General features: G+C 31.8%; 1 protein-coding gene across 1 annotated transcript; it reads left to right on the top strand.

The window, feature by feature from the left end:
* Positions 1-9,012: 9,012 nt before the first annotated feature.
* LOC111296539 (peptide chain release factor PrfB1, chloroplastic-like) lies at positions 9,013-16,968 on the top strand. The gene is made up of 7 exons (XM_022890903.2): positions 9,013-9,295; positions 9,594-9,665; positions 10,917-11,137; positions 11,943-12,146; positions 13,403-13,618; positions 15,156-15,342; positions 16,427-16,968. Exons 1-7 carry the CDS (start codon positions 9,109-9,111, stop codon positions 16,741-16,743), a joined length of 1,404 nt encoding a protein of 467 aa, XP_022746638.1. The 5' UTR covers positions 9,013-9,108; the 3' UTR covers positions 16,744-16,968.
* The last annotated feature ends 1,508 nt before the right edge of the window (positions 16,969-18,476 follow it).

Genomic DNA, 18,476 nt, shown 5'->3' with positions numbered 1-18,476 from the left:
CCTTTTGGACACCCATTTTTTAGAAGACTTTAGGCCTCTTGGAAACCCTTTCAGAAATCCATTTTTAAGAAAACTATATGTTTCTTAGTAATTGATTTCCAAGAAGTTTAAAATCCATTGTTTATTGTATAAATTTGATTCAATTTTGCCATGAATTAATATATTTTATAAATTTATCTTTGAGTTTATAATTTTAATGAGTTATGTTTTGTTATAGATATGGCTTGTACTAGAGATAAAGGCTTCGGATCAAATGTCGATTTGAGTCAGAGGCGTTCTATTACCTCCTATAGGAGACATAGAGTTAGAGGGGACAGTGAGCTTGAGGATCGTATAGTTGATAAGATTCCTCAGAATGGGCCTTCCACGGATAAGCATTAGGTTGAGTTCTTCCTAGGGGGTCCAATTGATATCTCTATTATCTCGAATTTTTCTTCTCATGTTGCATTCCAAATTCAAAATAACCAAATAATCACTCAAATTATATAATTGAATTGTTTTAGTTTATGTATTTAGAATTTAGTAGTTGGTTGTTATTGTTGATGATATTACGTATGATGATGATAATGGGAAAGTTGTATTAATATTTTTGTTATTGTTGTTGTTGTTGTTATTGTTACAGGAGTGAGGTTTATTGAAGTTAATTAACCATGGGCTAAAATTACAACAATGGCATTTAAACAATGCATAGAGTAGGATCATGGCCCGTGTGGTTCAATTTAAGTTGTCTATACTCATCGACTGCACCATTATCGTAACATTTGTCTCTGTTTTTGTTGAGAGGTGGTAGCCAGAGATGAACATATTTCATATGCCATTCGATGAGATGACTATCATGCTAGACAATGTGTTTGCCTTTTTCCACATATCGATAAGGGGGACCTCGATTATAGTGTCTCATTTGTCGATAATGCACGAAGAAAACACATTACTATTGGGGTTACTTAGAATTTCTTATGATGATGCTAGATGAGAGAATAAATTAGGTATGGGATCTATTGTTTGACTATCTTAGCTACATATGACCTTCAAGCATGTCAATAATGCATTGGATGATGAAGCAACTTGATCTGTATCCCATGCTTTTCTACTATATTTGGTAGAAAGTATGTTATTTTATGACAAGGCCACGACGAAAGTCTCACTAGCATACTTACCCTTACTCGAGGACCTCAACACCACTAAGAGGCATGCTTGAAGGACGACTGGCCTCACTTACTTGTATAGGCAGCTTGAGATTGCCAGCAAGGTCGATATGCATCAAATCGTCAGATATCTAACACTTATCCAAGTATGTATTTATAATTATTTAAGGCATAGTATAATGATTTGATATATTTTTTTATTGGTTTTAAGGTTTGATTATGTAACTAAATAATACTTATGTATTTCATGTAGGTGTGGATTTACAAGCACTTTTCATTCTTGAGCCCAATCGTCGATTTGACATACTTAGATGCTCTACCTTGTGCTTGATGATGGAAGGCTCATACTTATGCTATTGTCCACTTTACATGAGAGTTTGGATAGGTTGACAATATCTAACATGTACTAGGCCTTATACGTCGATACACAGCAATCTTATCCATTGGATGAGATTGCCTTTTTCATTGAATGTATCAAGTGTAAGGCAATCGTAGAGCCGTATAAACTAGAGAGTGTTCTACTCAAGTTCAACTTTGTACAGACTATTCTATGGAGACCATTGGCCCCATCTCATGCTCAACAAGGACCATTATTCAACCAATACGATGTTATGTATAACTTCCTAGACCAGTACTGAGAATGATGGGATATATACGACATGTAGTTAAATGTCAAGGCTGAAGATATCAGAGGCCTAAAAAGTGTTCATCAGATTATGACACTTGGTTCACAATTATTTCACACCTTCAAATTCAAAATTTAAAGCATCAATTAAGATTCTAGCCTTAGCTGGTTTATACTACATATACGAGTTATACAGTAAGTTATAAATTTTATTATTTAAAGGTTTCTTTTAATTGGTTAATTCAAATTATATGATATCAATACTAATAACATTATTAATATTTTGTAGTGAAACTCGGTGACTTTATCTTATTTTAATTATAACTTGATTAGCGAATTTGGTTAAAGCAATGACTATTAGAGATATGCCTTTATCAAGTACGAGCCATATTGGATGGGTTTGACCATACTGTTGTAGGTAATAGCCATCATTCTAGATTAGGATTGACTCTTACACTATCAGTTCATTCATTCAGAGTGCCTAAGCAATCGAGGTCGTTAGTGCTCGCTCCATCCATAGTCCCATTGACACTAGCACATTCGAAAATGATAATAGAGCCCATTCCTAGCTCGTTCATACATGGTCCATTAGCACTTCATGTCCTAACACCAATAGTATTAGCCACATTGTCCTTGCTAGGTTTTCCCCCTACTAAGATGAGAGCGGAGCCCATTCCTTCTGTACCATGTGTATATCATTGAGGCAAGAGACCTAAGAAGAGGGGTTGATGTTTAGATTTAGACTACTGATTTATGCTGATACTGATTTGATTTTGACATACTGATTTTATTTTTACATATTGATTTTATATGTTTATGTTTATGTTTGTGTTTAGTTTATATTAACAGAATATTCATTAGCTTATTATTTGTTCAAGTCAATTGGATAACATGTTCAAAACCTTAAACCCCTAAATTTAATAATCGTCCATTGGATGACAAGTTCATAACATAATATAAAGCATAAACAAATATAAACAATAAACATTAATACAAAATGTTTAAGATCATTACAAAAAATAATCAATTAATGTCTATTGTTTCTTGAGTGGCCATATTAGAATTTACGCTAAACAATAACTTGAAATCCTTAATGCGAGGTATATATAAAATTTTTCACCCTCAAGCACAATTATATCGAATCTTACACCAATTGCATGCAATAAGAGGTATTAGTGTGAATGGCTTCAGAAACACTTGCATTATATACGAACATTATTTATATAATGTCATTAATACCTGCATAAAATAAAATGATAAATATAACCAGTAATCAACAACACTAATTAATAGTACTTGTTCAAAATGACAATCATAAACATATCCTTCATAATTGATCTAAGCTCCAATGGTGTGGGTGGTACTAATGCAATAAGAAGATATGTCAAGCACTGTTTGAGACTGATATGTACTAGCACAATGTTATATCAGGTGGCAATCAAATGACCTAATTAGGTAAAGTCATCCACTTATCATATGATGTAAAAGTTTCAAAACACAATAAAGTTTTTAATAACTTTTTAACACGTTTCATGGATCCATATAAAGTTAGATAATTACCTTGACACTGATTAAGCTCTTTAATTAAATCTTGTTGCACCTGTACCTAGCCATCTAATTCCAATCCGACCAACCCAGCAATAACACAAAACCCACAATGTCCACCATCTCAACATCAACTATACTTTGTATATGTGCATGTAACTCTACTGGCAACCTATCCAAATATTGTATTTTCTATTTACCATGAGGTCGGTTAATAGAAATTTTAGTGATATGTTGTGTTGGTTTCTTCAAGTTTGTCATGCTTGGTGGTGAGGTATTATCCTGAATTGATAACACAATCTCTTATTGTAATAGGTCATGTCATGTAGAGGTATATGTTTTTAGCACTCTATGACCTTTTGGCTTAGCAATCTCTATTGGTGGCATCAAAATAATTATGGACGGATCACACAACTTTCTTTTCATGGCTAACTTACCGAACTCATCACATTCATAAAAGTGTTTGAAGATTTGGTCAACCTCGGTTTAGATGGTTAACTCATCAAATATTGAATTATCTTTATTCTTCGTTAAATCCAACTTCTTCCAATGCAGATGCACTTCAGATAAAGAAATTGGACTTCCCATTTATATATGCTCTGTAACTTCATAAGCACAAAGTAATCCATACATGCTTTTGATCACACAACCACAAGCATTTGCCTCAATCCCAACATGATTAGCTCTCTTAACCTCCATCATTATCATATTCGGTCACTTCTAAAAATTAAATCTTGTGACTTTTTAAACAATGAAGGCTTAAAATTATGCTCAAATGGTAACACTTCGCTCAAACGAAGCTTTGATCTTTATATGTTGGAGCTCAATAAGTATGTTCACTATTTTTCATGATGATTCAAGGTGCCTCTTTAATTTCAATTATGCACTGTCAACCCTAAAAGAAATATTAAAGGTATATTAATGATTTGCTTGAAACACTAAAACCATAAATAATATTATAAACATAAATCATAGCTATTTGTTGTAACATTGTAAAAGTGCATTATTTTATTAGTCCAAGCTACAATAAATATGTCTTATATTTTGTCAACCACTACTCTTTCACATACTTTAATGCACTTGAATAAGTTTGATAATCAATTTCTAATGAGCTCAGATGTCTTTCGTACTTATCATAGGTAGATGAATACTTAAGTACACTCTAACTGGACATGAATACATCTTATTTCTCTTTTCATTTAAAAAACTTCTTACAATTCGCAAGCACATTTCTATTGATATGCAATCTATAAAGAAGATTAATTGTGCTAAAAAACATTGTCTCTATGACATTCATCAATGCTAACTCTCTATTAATAATAATGACAATAGGAAATTTACCAACATGCATCAAATCTTTAAACATGTCTTGTGCCCAAAAGTAATTCTCAGAACACTCGGCTTCCATGTACACAAATGCAACAAAAAATGTGATCTTAGTGAAAGTCACACTAATAATTTCAAGCAGTGGCATATGATACCTATTTGTTTTATAACTGCAATCCATAATCATGACTAATGGGAATGCTTGCAATAAATTTACACTAGTAGGATGAGCTTAAAACATGTTTTTGACACAACTGTTAGACTCATCATAACTACGCCACTTTCGGTATTTACAATCTGTCAACTTCTTCATCAATTGTTGCATTTGTAATATGCCAGTTTTCTCAACATATTTGTGTTTTTGACATTTATTGTATATTGTCTTTATAGTGTTGACATTTTTCTCATCATTTTGTTTTATAGTGAACAATATGTTTTTGGGTTTAATCATACTATTTGACATATCATCAACTAATCTTTTTTCTTTTACAGTTAACCAACCTGCTTATGAATGTCCCTCTAATTGTTGTGCTAGTGGATAATTGTGAATTACACATACACTTTCATGCCCCATTCATTATCCATTACCAATTTAGGCTTCATTTGGATAAGCAGTGAGATTGGCTATGATAAGATTGAAAGTAGTAATAAAATTTATTGTAGCTGTGATTGAAAAAAAAGTTACTATAGCTGTGATTAAAATAAAATTTAATGAGAAATTTATGCTAACTTAACCTCATTGGAGTTGGCATTTAAATTCAACCAGAGATGCGATGAGCTTAATCGCATTGCACCGGGGGTGCGATGGGATCCAAACAGCTACTTAATACCATGTAACTCAAACAAGCAACCTCATTTTTTCATTTCCATTCTCTTGCATTTCATTTTTTCTACATTGCCCATATTCTTAAACTATTTGTATTATCCACTTCGTTCATATGCCAATTTTATTCTAGGTTTCCTTGGGTCTCCCACCTTAGAGTGTTTAATCATTATGATGAAACCTTCATCTTTTTCAACACATCTAACCCATAAAATCAAAGTTTCTCTACTACAAAACACCTACAAAACATTTTTAACTTATTACATATATGCAAACTAACATTCTATGCTTATATGTCTTCCAATAATACTAAATCTCAAAAAACATAATCTTACCTCATCCATAGTAAATGAATTGATGCAATCATATCTAGTATCTACATTGTGTGATGATTGATCTTACTCTATCAACACATTTTCCAAATTAATCTACATATCACACAATATGTTAAAAAATTATTACTAAAAGAAATATAAATATTATACATAATTATTTTGAATTCTCGAACTACACTGTAATTTTAAAAATGAATTTTTAGGAATACAATATAATTCTTGAAAACAAACTTCCAAGAATACGATGTAACTATCGAAAATGAATTTTCGAAAAAAAATTATAATTCTAAAAAATGGAGTTCCCAAAATACATCATATTTCTCAAAAATGGATCTCTGACTCTTATGTTGTATTCTCGAATATTTATTTTCGAGAATTATATTGTATTCTTGAAAACATATTTTCGAGAATTACATTGTATTCCCAAAAATTCATTTTCGAGAATTACATTATTTTCCTAAAAATTTATTTCAAAAAATGAAATGTAAATATCAAAAATATGTTTTCGAGAATACAATATAATTCTTGAAAGTGAATTTCCAAGAATTACAAAATTCCATATTTAACTCCATACCTCCTTAACTCTTTTCCCCCATTGTTGTTTCTCATTTCTGAATCCATTCTTACATGATTTGTAGGGTTTAACTAAGGTTTCAAAAATTGAGCTTTTGCTTTAAAGATTTAGCATTTAGTATATGACAAAGAAAGATTTAAGAGGACAACAAAAGAAGTACGAAGAGGAAGGAAGAAATAAGAAATAAAAAGGAATTGGTGTATATGATATTGAAAGTATTTTTGTCTTTGCATCATGCCAAAATTTGGTATTTAATAAGTGGGTATATTTAGAATAAAATTAATGAGGTGTATAAAGAATTTTTTTGTGGTGTATTTAGAATACCCCCAAGAGAAAAAGAGAAAAAAATAGAGGATGAAAGGAACCATGACCATTGATGATGGTGTCAAAGCCGAGCTCTACCATCTATGGAAGTGTCGGTGATTATTGCCTTAACCATTACTTAAAACTACTCCATTTCATAAAAACAACTACAATAATCACAAAGCTAAGAAGGAAGAAAAATTGAAAAATTTATTTTTAAGCTTCAAAAGAGGTTAACTGCATGCAAACTTATTTGAGATTTCTTTAAAGGAAAAAAAAAGGATAGTTTGTCATTATTTTCCATTTTTGGCTAAGAAAGAAAGGAAAGGAAAAAAGAGAGAGTTGGTGTTTGGGTTTGAAAGGGAGAGAAAGAGAAGTATTAAGTGGTTTTCAGCTGCCAACCAATATAAAATCGAAGAGCTCACTTTTAAAGAGATAGAGAAAGTTTTGTTTGATAGTAAAAAAAAAAAAAAGTTAAAAATAATAAGAAAAAGAGAGAGGATGAAGTGGTGACTTTTGGCTCTACACAATGAAGAAATTTTGTTTGAAACAACATTGCGAAAGATCTGGAATGGTGGAAATGGCAGAGAATTTGTAAGGGTTATATTTTAATTTAGTAAAAGTAATTATTTTAACAATGCTTTAATTTAATTAATGAAAGGAAAATGAGGTTTGTTTATGTATTCTTCTCAATTTTACACACTTGTCCTACATGCACTTTTCTAACTTTTTACTATCATTGGCTATTCTCAAGCGGTCGGTTATGTATTGGATTCGAATTCATATCCATATCCATGTTAAGAAGTGTTTATAAATCAGGCAGATTGGATCTAAGTTAGATTGATTTTATTTAAGATTTAGTTTGGTCGGTTGAGTTTGAAAATTTTGAAAATTTAAATATATTAAAATAAAATAATTTATATTAATTTAATAATATCTTGATTAATTCTTGACTAAAAATCCTTAGCTCAGGTTAAATCTTTAGAAAAAATAATATAATAATAACATAATAACCATTAGAAAACCATATGAACCATGTCAAAATCACTTGAACCAATTTGAATTGTGCTTGAATCATTGACCGGCCATTGATCGGCTGTTTCTTTAAATTTTTTTAATTTTTTAATTTTAATTTTTATTTATGCTTTATATATATATATATATTTAATATATGCATGTTTGAAATTTAAATTTGTTTAAATGGGGATATGAATTCTTAATAAATGAATAATAATAAAATAAATGATAAAAGAATTATTAAATAAACAAAGTGTTAGATTATATTATTTGCTTTTAAGGTATTTTATTCCTTTAAAAATATTTTTTCTTGAATTACTAGTTTAATTTTTCTTATTTGAGTGATAATTTAATAGCAAAATGATAGTAATTAATAAATTTAAAGAATATTTTATTATCATATTATTTTTTTTCTTTTAATTTCTTTAATCAATATTTCATATACTGATTTTATTAAATAAATTTGGTGCTACAACCTACCGTTTAATTGTTATTTAATCTATTAGTAGGCAAGTTTTAATTACATTTGTAACAGAAATATTTCAACAAAAATATCGTATAAAGAGGGAAGATCTGCTGCTGTCATTAATTTGAGTGGGGAATTTGACTATTTATCATTCCATGTTTCTTCTCATAGATATATTATTTTATTTTTTGGTAATATGTTTGGTTCTTTATTGATTATGATTGGAAATGAATTGAATTTTATGTTGATTATTATTGAATATAGTTATTAATGTTGCTATTGAACTAGATTTTATGTCAATTATTATTGAAAATTTATCGATTATTATTTTTATTTTTGATATTATGATTTTAACAAGTATTATTATTAGATGCTTAATTATTGATTTAAGATTTTATCTTTTTTTTTTTATTGGATTAGGCTCGAGATTTTTTTTAGTTCTTACTAATAAAAAAACCGTTCCACTTTTAATTCACAAAAAAAAATTTATTAAAAATTATTCATTTATTTAAATATTTAATTATAGTATTCTATGCGAAACAGTGCTATACGCTGGTATATATAAATGAATTGATCTTTTAATTATATTTAGAAAATTTTAAATAATTTTTATAAATAATTTTTTTAAATAATTTAAAATTTAAAAATATTTTACTTGAAATCATAAAGAGAAATTTTAAAAATTTTTTCACAAATTAAAAAAAATGATTCATATAAGTGCTTCCGTGACAATCTTAGTGTAATATAACATATATATATATAAATAGATATTATTTAATTTATAATAATATTTTGAATTTTTTTAATTACTGCAAACGGATATATGGTAATCCTGTAACTTCATTCGCGGACTCGAAAATCTCCCTCATGAGATAATTTCCTATTTGAAATAACAAAACTGAAGCTATTGTATTATTTGTATAGTAATCTCAGTTTCCTCCATAGCTAAATGGAAGCCATTTTAAGGCCTCTGTTAAGCTCACCCACAATGCGAAAAGCACCCAAACCATCCCCTTTGTCTTGTTCTACTATCATCAACAATGCTCCATTTTTGCTATCAGTAACTCCATATTTCACTACCACTTCTTTTTCTTTCTCTGCAATTCTCTCTGCTCCTTCCCGTTTCACTTTTTCTGGTAAGTCAATTGCAACTCTTTATTCTTCAATATGTTTCTTTAACTTTGTGCTTAGAAAAATTTGTCGGTTTCATTTCATTCATGTTTTGTGTTAATGGTTCTTTATAATTTGTTCTGACAAGTTAATTCCTACTCTTTCTTTTCCTATTTCTATAATGGGTTTTTCCTCTTTTGGCCTTCAAAATTAATTTCCTACATGTTTCTTTGGATTTTCTGCTGACATAATTTTGTGGGTTTCATGTCATTCATGCTATGTGTTTCGGTTCTTTTTTTGAACTTGTATTCTGGATTGACTTAGCCATATATGCGACTCCGGAGAGCCAATTGAGTGAGGAAGTAGAAACCAATACAAGAGAATGGGTAATGCAAGGTATGCTATAACTTACTAAATTCCAAGTCTTATATTTGGGCTGAAAATTTTGATTTTCTGTAAGATGGTTGCATGATATTAGCACTATGCCTGTATTGTTATTCAAATGGCAGTTTATATCCCAGCAACCAATAGTTATCTTTTTACTTAAATTGGACCCTGTGCCAGATTATGTAATTGAAGTTTTAATGTGAATTTATTTGAGTTTTCTCATTTAATCTTATTCTATTCTTCATCAATAAAATTTCTTAGCAGATATACAAGGAAGGATATTGTGTTTTGTTTGTAAATTGAACATGTAGGGGTGGGAAGCCGTGGAATGCTTCATTCATTTATAGTCATTATCAGTATCACCACTTGGAAGGTCTGCAGTTTCCAATGCAAATGAAGTTTTAAGAGAGCCATTTTCGATGGCACTTACGAAATCATCATATTGCAAATGCTAAAGGCTCTAGGCCTTCCTCTTCTATCATGCTGTTGAATTTGCGCCTTAACAAAATCCATTAGGAGCTATATGCTAATCAGCTAAAGCCTTAGAGTTTGCCTTTTCAAAATGAATCTACAGGCTGAATAGCCTACTCCCCTCAAAGAAAAAAGTTTATTCAGATTTAAATATTTAGGTTCATTAATTACATAATTTGGCTCTTTCCTTGTTAAACTTTGATTTTTTAATCATTGATCCTTATCCAAAACATAGAGTGAAATTACCTAATAGCTCAGGCAAGTTTTGCTAGATTAGGATTAATTTGCAACATTTGTCCTTTTAGGACTACAACTGCATGCTCTTTTGTTCATTTTGGCTTTCAACTTGCTATGTCTTATACTATGTCTTTCTTTTCAGCTGCAATCTCATCCAGTATTTTTAAGATGATGGATGCCTTTCATGATTTTGTTTTACTCTTCTTTGCAAATACTCATCATTTAGTTTGAACATTTGGGTTTTCTAGCCCAAACAGTGTTCTTATTAAAAGCATCATCTCTCAATTGTTTACTAACTATCAAATAAAGAGATTGTTGTTGTTAAAATGTGTGAAGGTAATGATGACTTGTGTGAGAGTTTGGAAGACTAAACTTTAAAAATTATTCAAAACAATGAAAAAAATTTTCTGATACAACTGAGTGGGTTGATCAGCCTTTTACACCCCCTACCAGAAGACCCTTCTTCTGCCCCTGTATGTGATACAAGTTGGATTTCACATATTAAATATTACTAAGTGCATCTTTGAATTCTTGCTTGGTATTTTCTGTCAGATTTTTATGCTCTAAGGAAGGATGTTGAAACTGCCTCAGAACGTGTTGAGGAGATTAGGGTATCTGCTGGTCTGCAGCTATTAGAAAAGGAACTTGTGGATTTAGAATCAAAAGCTGCTGATAGCTCCTTTTGGGACAAACGTGCAAAAGCTCAAGAAACTCTTTTGGCACTGACTGATGTCAAAGATAAGATAAATTTGCTCAATGAATTTAAAACCAAGGTATCACATTTTTGTTAAGAAAATGTAGTTTTGTATTGTTGTTGCTTTCAACATTATTAGCCAGTGCTTGAAGCATAGTATATTACAATGCACTTGGCATCATTTTATTGTTTTATGCTTCTAAAGGACTATCATTTATTGTCTTATCAGCTTTTAGTTTTTTGGTGGGAGGTTAACTCTATTTGTCAAAGCTTTAAACTTCTCCAAATTAATATATTTTTCTATTAAAGGATTCTTTGAGGAGTTTCATTGATGATCGGTTGAAGAATACCCTCCATTAAATTCCTAATATGCCTTCCTTCTTACTTTAATTCATAGGTCTCCCAACGTCCTTATATTTGTTGTGTTGGACTAAGCCTTTATCTGATATGATTTGTCTTCATAAGGAAGATTGTTAAATTAAGGTTAATGAAACTGAAAATGCCTGTGCATGAAATCAGGACAAGGAACCTGCTTTCAAGGTGATTATACTTTTTTTTCCCTTTTCAATTAAGCATATGGATATTATTGTAGGATAGTTAATTGAGTTAAATGTTTGAAAGAGATCTGGTTCAGGAGTGGATCCTTTGACAAGTAGATGTAAGCGTTGCGTTTGGTGATTCAGAGTAATATTAGGACCATTTGATGGAGTGACTTTTCTCTTTTGCATTTTGACTTGTATCGATCCCTGATTGTTGAAATTATACTTGCATTTTTCCAATATTTAGATTTTGGTAAAAATGGGCTCTAGTGGAACTTGGAGAAGTACCACTTCCTTAATATGCCTTCTTGATACAGTGAGCTGTATATCATACATTGAATGCAGGTTGAAGATGCAGAAACTATAGTTAAGCTAACAGAGGAGATGGACTCCATAGATGCTGCACTACTAGAAGAGGCTGTTAGTATCATCAAGGAACTAAATAAGGCATTGGACCAATTCGAGTTGACTCAACTTCTTTCTGGTCCATATGATAAAGAAGGTGCAGTCATCTTTATAACTGCTGGTGCTGGAGGCACTGATGCACAGGTAATATATATATATATATATATATTTTGTAAGGCAACATGAATGATTTATATTCCTTTCTTGTCAGATAAAAGAATGAGGTTCTACATGCAATGTTCATTAAAAGTCAGTTGCTGTATCATTAGTCCTTTTTTAGTTCAACTAAGTTAAAAGCAAATCTATTTGATTAGGAACCTGGTAATCTTAGCTTCATCCTTTCATCTATGCTCTGTTTGCTGTTCTCTAGTTGGCTAAACTAGGTGCAAAATGGTCTTATTCAGCTAGAGCTGATCTGCTTTCAGCATCTAGTATATTGAGTCTGCTTTATTTATTAAAGAAATTGTTTGTATGATGATGATGATGATGATCTATTAAATATGAATTTACATAAACTAAGCTGCTCTCATGATAAACATATGGCTTTGATGAAAGCCCCTTGAAGAACCAAAAGTGGATATTTCATGTTAGATGCTAGAATCTTGCCACTTCTATTTAGTTTACTTAAAACTTCCTGCTTACTTTTTTTGATAGAAGATCTTCCTGCTTACTTTGTTAAGTGTCTAACATAAAAGCACCTGCCAGTGGGTGTATGTATAATGGGCAAATCATGTGATAGTGTAGGATTAGTAAATGGGGGCTGGACCTGCTTTGATATCCTGTGAAACTTTTGTGGACATCCACCTAAAATAAACTGGCAAATAGTTGGAGAGGCCAGCTTAAAAATATGGGGGCAGAATAAATCTGAAATAACCTGATGCAGGAAAAGTGGGACAACAAACATGAACAAAGAACAAGGAAACAAATAACATGGCCTCTAAGACCATCTTAGACATCTGTCTTGAAACCAATTTGCAATAGGCGGACTGGCCTGTCTTGAATAAAGGTACCAAATAATCAAACTTAAATCGATGTGGGATTTATCTCACCACTTAAAATATACTAGGCGGATTAGCTGAAATGGAGTTGTATGTAGTAGACTTTGATCATTGGGCTTACAGCTGGTCTAAAACAGCATAAATGTTGAAATTTCCTCAGACGAGAAATTCATATAGCATTCTTAGGATTTTTCAGACATTAGGGTTTCGTCTAGTTCTTCTACATCAAAGGACCAACTACGGACACATTCCACAACATTAAACTGTTGCTTATATTCAACTAAACTTCTTTCAATTCAAATTCACATGGGCTCATTTTCATCCATAATCAGATTTGGAGTCATCAATGAATATGACTTAATTGCATTTCTTGTGTAAAATTCTTGATCCTTTCCAATGCAGGATTGGGCTGACATGCTTCTCAGGATGTACGTGAGATGGGGAGAGAAACAGAAATATAAGACAAGGGTGGTTGAAAAGTCCTTAGGAGAGGAAGCTGGGATTAAGTCAGCCACAATTGAAGTTGAAGGCAGATATGCTTATGGTTATCTGTCCGGTGAGAAAGGAACACATCGTATAGTACGACAGTCTCCTTTCAATGCCAAAGGTCTTCGCCAGGTAACTTTGTCATGTTCTGTCTATTGGATTCTCTCTCTATATATCAGCAGGTAGGACTGAGAACCCTTTCCAACCAAATATATATATTCAAGTTCTAATGTTACTTGTAATTTGTGAATATTGAGAAAAGACTGATCTTTTCTTTTAGTTAGTGTTGAACAATTCCATTCAAAATTGTTTCAAGTGTTTAGTTAGTGAGGTTAGAGGACTGCTTATCCAATAATTAGATATTCTGAATGACCAATATTCTTTTTTTGCTTCAAAATTTCTATAATAGGTGGTTAGTTTTTATGCATATTTTACTTTCTTATTTGCATTATGCTTCTCTGCATCCATAATGTGAGTGGAGTGGTTGGAGCACTTGGAAGATCTTTACATGCAGCCATCAGATGCTTGTTTTGACACCTTGCCTGAAAAAGTTGTTTCCTACTTGAGGGAAGTTCTATGTGCTTTCTATTAATTTTTTTTGATAAGAAGAGGCTATTACTTGTTTGTTAAATGGAATGAGATTGTGAAGCCAAAGCCAAGCTATTTCTTTCCAATCAGTCAAAGAGAAATGATCCTTAAGGTTTCTCCACGGTAAACACAGTTTGACCAGTGCCCCTTGCCCAATATAAACCTTCTTCCATTTTTTTCCTTGAGAAAGGAATCATTGACTTCCAATAACCACACAGAATATGACCCTCACGACCTCCAGTTGTGATATCAGATTGTTGGTGAATGCTGATCATTCCCATTGAACCCTTGCCTCCATTTATTTGCTTTACCATGATTGTTTCTGTAGATGCCATGTAATCAATAGAAAAGGATGGAAAATCATATCTAATCATTAAGGCTCCATAGCTGAAGATCAAAAGAGAGCTCCATATTATTTTGGAGTCTCAAAGAGAGACCAAAAAGACGTTTTTTGCTTTAAACTTTCAGATATGTTTATCAGTTTAAAGCAATTTTGCTGCTAGTTATGTAGGAATTTAAATAACATGATATGGTGAGGCCAATTCGAAAAGCTGTGTTTGGACATTCTTAGTATTAGCTTATAAAAATGTTATCAAGTTAATGTTCTTGCAGCCTCATATAGTCCTTTCTTTTTGTTTATCTACATTTTATATGTTTCTTCTCCATGGTATCAACTTTAAAAGTTACCATTTTCTTCACTGTATAAATCATTTTTTTCAGTTTTTACTTATGTTGTCACTTTGACAATTATTTAATTAAGCCTTGATTCACAACCCACCCTTTTTGCAGTTTTTCTTTTAGTATCTTTAGGTGCAGGATCACTTTTATATGTAGCTCCCAGGCAAAATCTGTATGCTTTATCTTTCTTATATGATGAACTCAAATTACCCTTGAACTAATAGTGTTTCCTGAAAAACAGGAAAAATTCTAGGATAAATACTGAGAATGAAATATGACAGTTCTTTAAACTTTGGAATTTAAAGAAAAAAGTATGTAGATTATGGAAAGAACATTCTATGTAAAATGTAGCAGTAATCTCTGTCTCTCTCTCAATGTTTGACTCTGACATTGGGTTATACAGACAAGTTTTTCAGGTGTTGAAGTCATGCCTCTTCTCCCTGAAGAGTCAGTGGGTGTTGAATTACCTGAGGAAGACCTTGAAATTAGCTTTTCAAGGGCGGGAGGGAAAGGAGGTCAGAATGTGAACAAGGTTGAAACTGCTGTTCGGATAACTCACATCCCCACTGGTGTTACTGTTCGCTGCACAGGTCTCCACCTCATTGCTCTTTTAGTTTCAGTTTATTTGAAGATTTATTGGAATTTTATGATATTTTCAGAAACATTTTTATTATATGGATTCAGAAAAAGAAATCATTGGGTGGCTATAAGAATCATTTCTTGGAGAAAATGCAACAAGGTCATGGTCTCAAAAGGTACCTCACAAGTTGAAGGTGGTGTGAACCCTTATATCCTAAGACCAACTTTAGTATACAGCTGATGTGGGATTCATAGCTCATCTCTAGGACCATGACATCCTCCCTCACTCCAACGAAGGCCCACTATCCTTGGTGACACATCGCTAGTACCCCCAAAGCCGACTCTGATACCAAATGTCATGGTCCACATTAACTTGTGAGATATTGTCCGCCTTGGCCCCTCTGGCCTCACGGTTTTGTCTCACAAGTTGAAAGTGGTTTGAACCCTTATATTCCAAGACTAACTCTAGTACACAACCGATGTGGGATTCACGGCTCTTTTCTAGGACCATGACAATTAGATTGTGAAAGTAGAGCTTATTAGGCTCTTAACAGAGCATATATGTTTCTTATTTGCAAATAATAATAATAAATATTTTTGGCTTAGATTGAAATCATTGGAGGCTTTGTGATTGGGGGAGAGCAAGGGTGTATTACAACATGACCAGGAATTTCTGAAATTTTAAATATAGAAGCATTTTAAATTGAGTTTGAAAGATACATGGTGACTAAAACAGGTAAATGCATGCTATGAATTTCGATAAGCTTGATCAATGTCTCGCATATCAACAGCATTATCATCAGAACCATCGGTTCCACTGCAAAGTGCATTATGTTTGTTGATATTTATCTTATTTGAAAGAACCTCCTAGATTTTACTAGTCAAAATAGGATGCCTCTTGATTGTTAAAGAGGAAGAGGAGATCTCGTTTTAACTTTTGAATCAATCCCATCTAGAAAGGACATGGCTATTTCTTTCTTTCTTCCTCCCTCCTCTTCCGTTTTTTACTTCTTTTGCTCTATACCAGTAATGTAATAGTTTCTTCCTGATTTTCATTTTTGCAATATTGATGACATTTTCTTAGTCATATTGCAGAAGAGAGATCCCAGCTAGCGAACAAGATCAAGGCTTTTAGCCGTTTAAAAGCCAAGTTATTGGTCATTGCTGAGGAGCAACGTGCATCCGAAATTAACCAAATAAAGGGAGATGCAGTGAAGGCTGAGTGGGGGCAGCAGATACGTAACTATGTATTCCATCCATACAAACTGGTCAAAGATGTGAGGACAGGGTTTGAGACATCAGATATTGCATCGGTAATGGATGGTGAATTGGATGCCTTCATCAGGGCTTACCTCAAATACAAATACAGTACGAGTGTGTCTGCAACTGCAGCTGCAATAGGGGCTAATTGACAGTATTAGTAATTTATGATTAACTTCTATAATATCCTTTTTGTATTTATATAGGTTCAAATTCTTTGGATGAATCAGGAATTAGCATGGTAGATTATTGTAAACTGTTATTTTCATTGCACTATTACTAATCAGAATCAGATGTGGCAAACTGTCATAGTCTGTTCTTTCTGTATATAGCTTCAGTCTGGTGAAGAATGAATAGATAGCAGTCTGCATTTCTAATGTAAGTGAAGCAGTAATTGCAAACCCAGCTGGGTTTTAGAGAAGACCTCTTAGTAAATGTATGAATAACAAAACTCAGTGACTCATCTTGTCTTTTATTGTGTGGGGTAAATGTTATATAAAGTAGGGTGGGAGCTTGGCTCCGTCCCCAATTTTTTTTTTTGGTTTATAGCACAAAATCTTTGAAGAGATAATAAAAAAATTGGTTGTTGGTTTAGGTAAAAATATTGAAAGAAATTTGTATTCTCTTGTATTGTACAAAGTAGAAACGAAATAATACTATAATGAAATAAAATTGAATTCAATTATAAATAAATTAGAGAAAGCAATGTAAAAATAGTTAAGAAAAAAAATTATGAACCAAATAACAAGTTCATGCAAGTGATGTTTATAACCCAAATAATTGCAATCGTAATCAAATTTTAAAACCCAAAAATACAAAAGTAATAATAAAAAATATAAAAAAACAAACAAATGAATCGTCAAAAACAACATAAACATTTCAGATTTCTTTCCTTTTTCCTAATTTCTAAAAAAGTAAAAAATAAACTTAATGATTTTGATAAACCAAGACAAAATCAAGTTTTCATATGGTTATAGATGGTCTCAACATGCAAGATTTCATTCTCTCTAGCTACCTTTTTCTTTTTATTTTCTTACCTTCCTTTTTTTCCTTTTTTTCACACGACTTGTTCCCTACTTTCTCTCAAGCCTTTTAATATTTTTTTATTAACTTACCACATGGACCTTAATATCATCCATGAATACCAAATTTAATTCCATGCAAATATTTAAATTAATTTAAATACTTTTAAATGGAAAGTTGGCTTTAAAGTATGAACTTACCAAAAGTTGGAGCCCAAACACCTAAAATACACGTCAAAGACCCATAGTAGCCCACAGCCCAAATAAAAAACTCAACAAAAACAAATACTCTAGTCACTTGTAAGATCCTTGGGGCTATTGCTATGTAAAAACATGATCTAAGACCTAAAAATCCAATATTTGTTAAGGCCTAGCCTAAAACTATCCCATAACAAAGAAAGCTTAAAAAAAAAAAAAAACCTGTCAAGCTTTTATCTTATTCAGGATACTTTTATATAGAGTTATATAGATTAAATCCTAAACATTCCCTTTAATCATCTTGAACCCAAACTCCCAATTCTATCCTCATTTTGTAAGTAAACTTCCAAGATCACTATGTGATATTAGAACACTATACATGGCCATTAATTGATATACATGTTTAGATTAAGATAAGTGGAAACGATAGCATTTTTTTGGACAATTTAGATTTTTCTCTTTGCTCTTTTCTTATTACCGGCTCTCAATAGATAAATATGTTAATCAAAAGTGAAAAGGAGACCTTAGCCATATATTTACATTGAAACCTTATAGGCCTTCCCATATAAAACTTACTGGGTCATAAGCTTATACAATTGTCAAATCGCAGTGATCAAATAAGACATGTAAAGCCCACACATAAATGATCATTATTAAATTATTTA

This window comes from Durio zibethinus, chromosome 12, assembly GCF_047325235.1.
Source record: "Durio zibethinus cultivar Kanyao isolate XHJ-2024 chromosome 12, ASM4732523v1, whole genome shotgun sequence".
Classification (NCBI taxonomy): Eukaryota; Viridiplantae; Streptophyta; class Magnoliopsida; order Malvales; family Malvaceae; genus Durio; species Durio zibethinus.
The sequence above is the reverse complement of the archived record's forward strand: the minus strand, read 5'-3'. Positions and strand labels throughout refer to the sequence as shown.

Coding starts and splice junctions, on each gene's coding strand:
- LOC111296539 (XM_022890903.2), top strand. CDS start 9,109: ATGGAAGCCATTTTAAGGCCTCTGTTAAGCTCACCCACAATGCGAAAA. Junction 9,666..10,916: donor AAGAGAATGGGTAATGCAAG/GTATGCTATAAC, acceptor ATTTTCTGTCAG/ATTTTTATGCTCTAAGGAAG. Junction 15,343..16,426: donor TGTTACTGTTCGCTGCACAG/GTCTCCACCTCA, acceptor GTCATATTGCAG/AAGAGAGATCCCAGCTAGCG.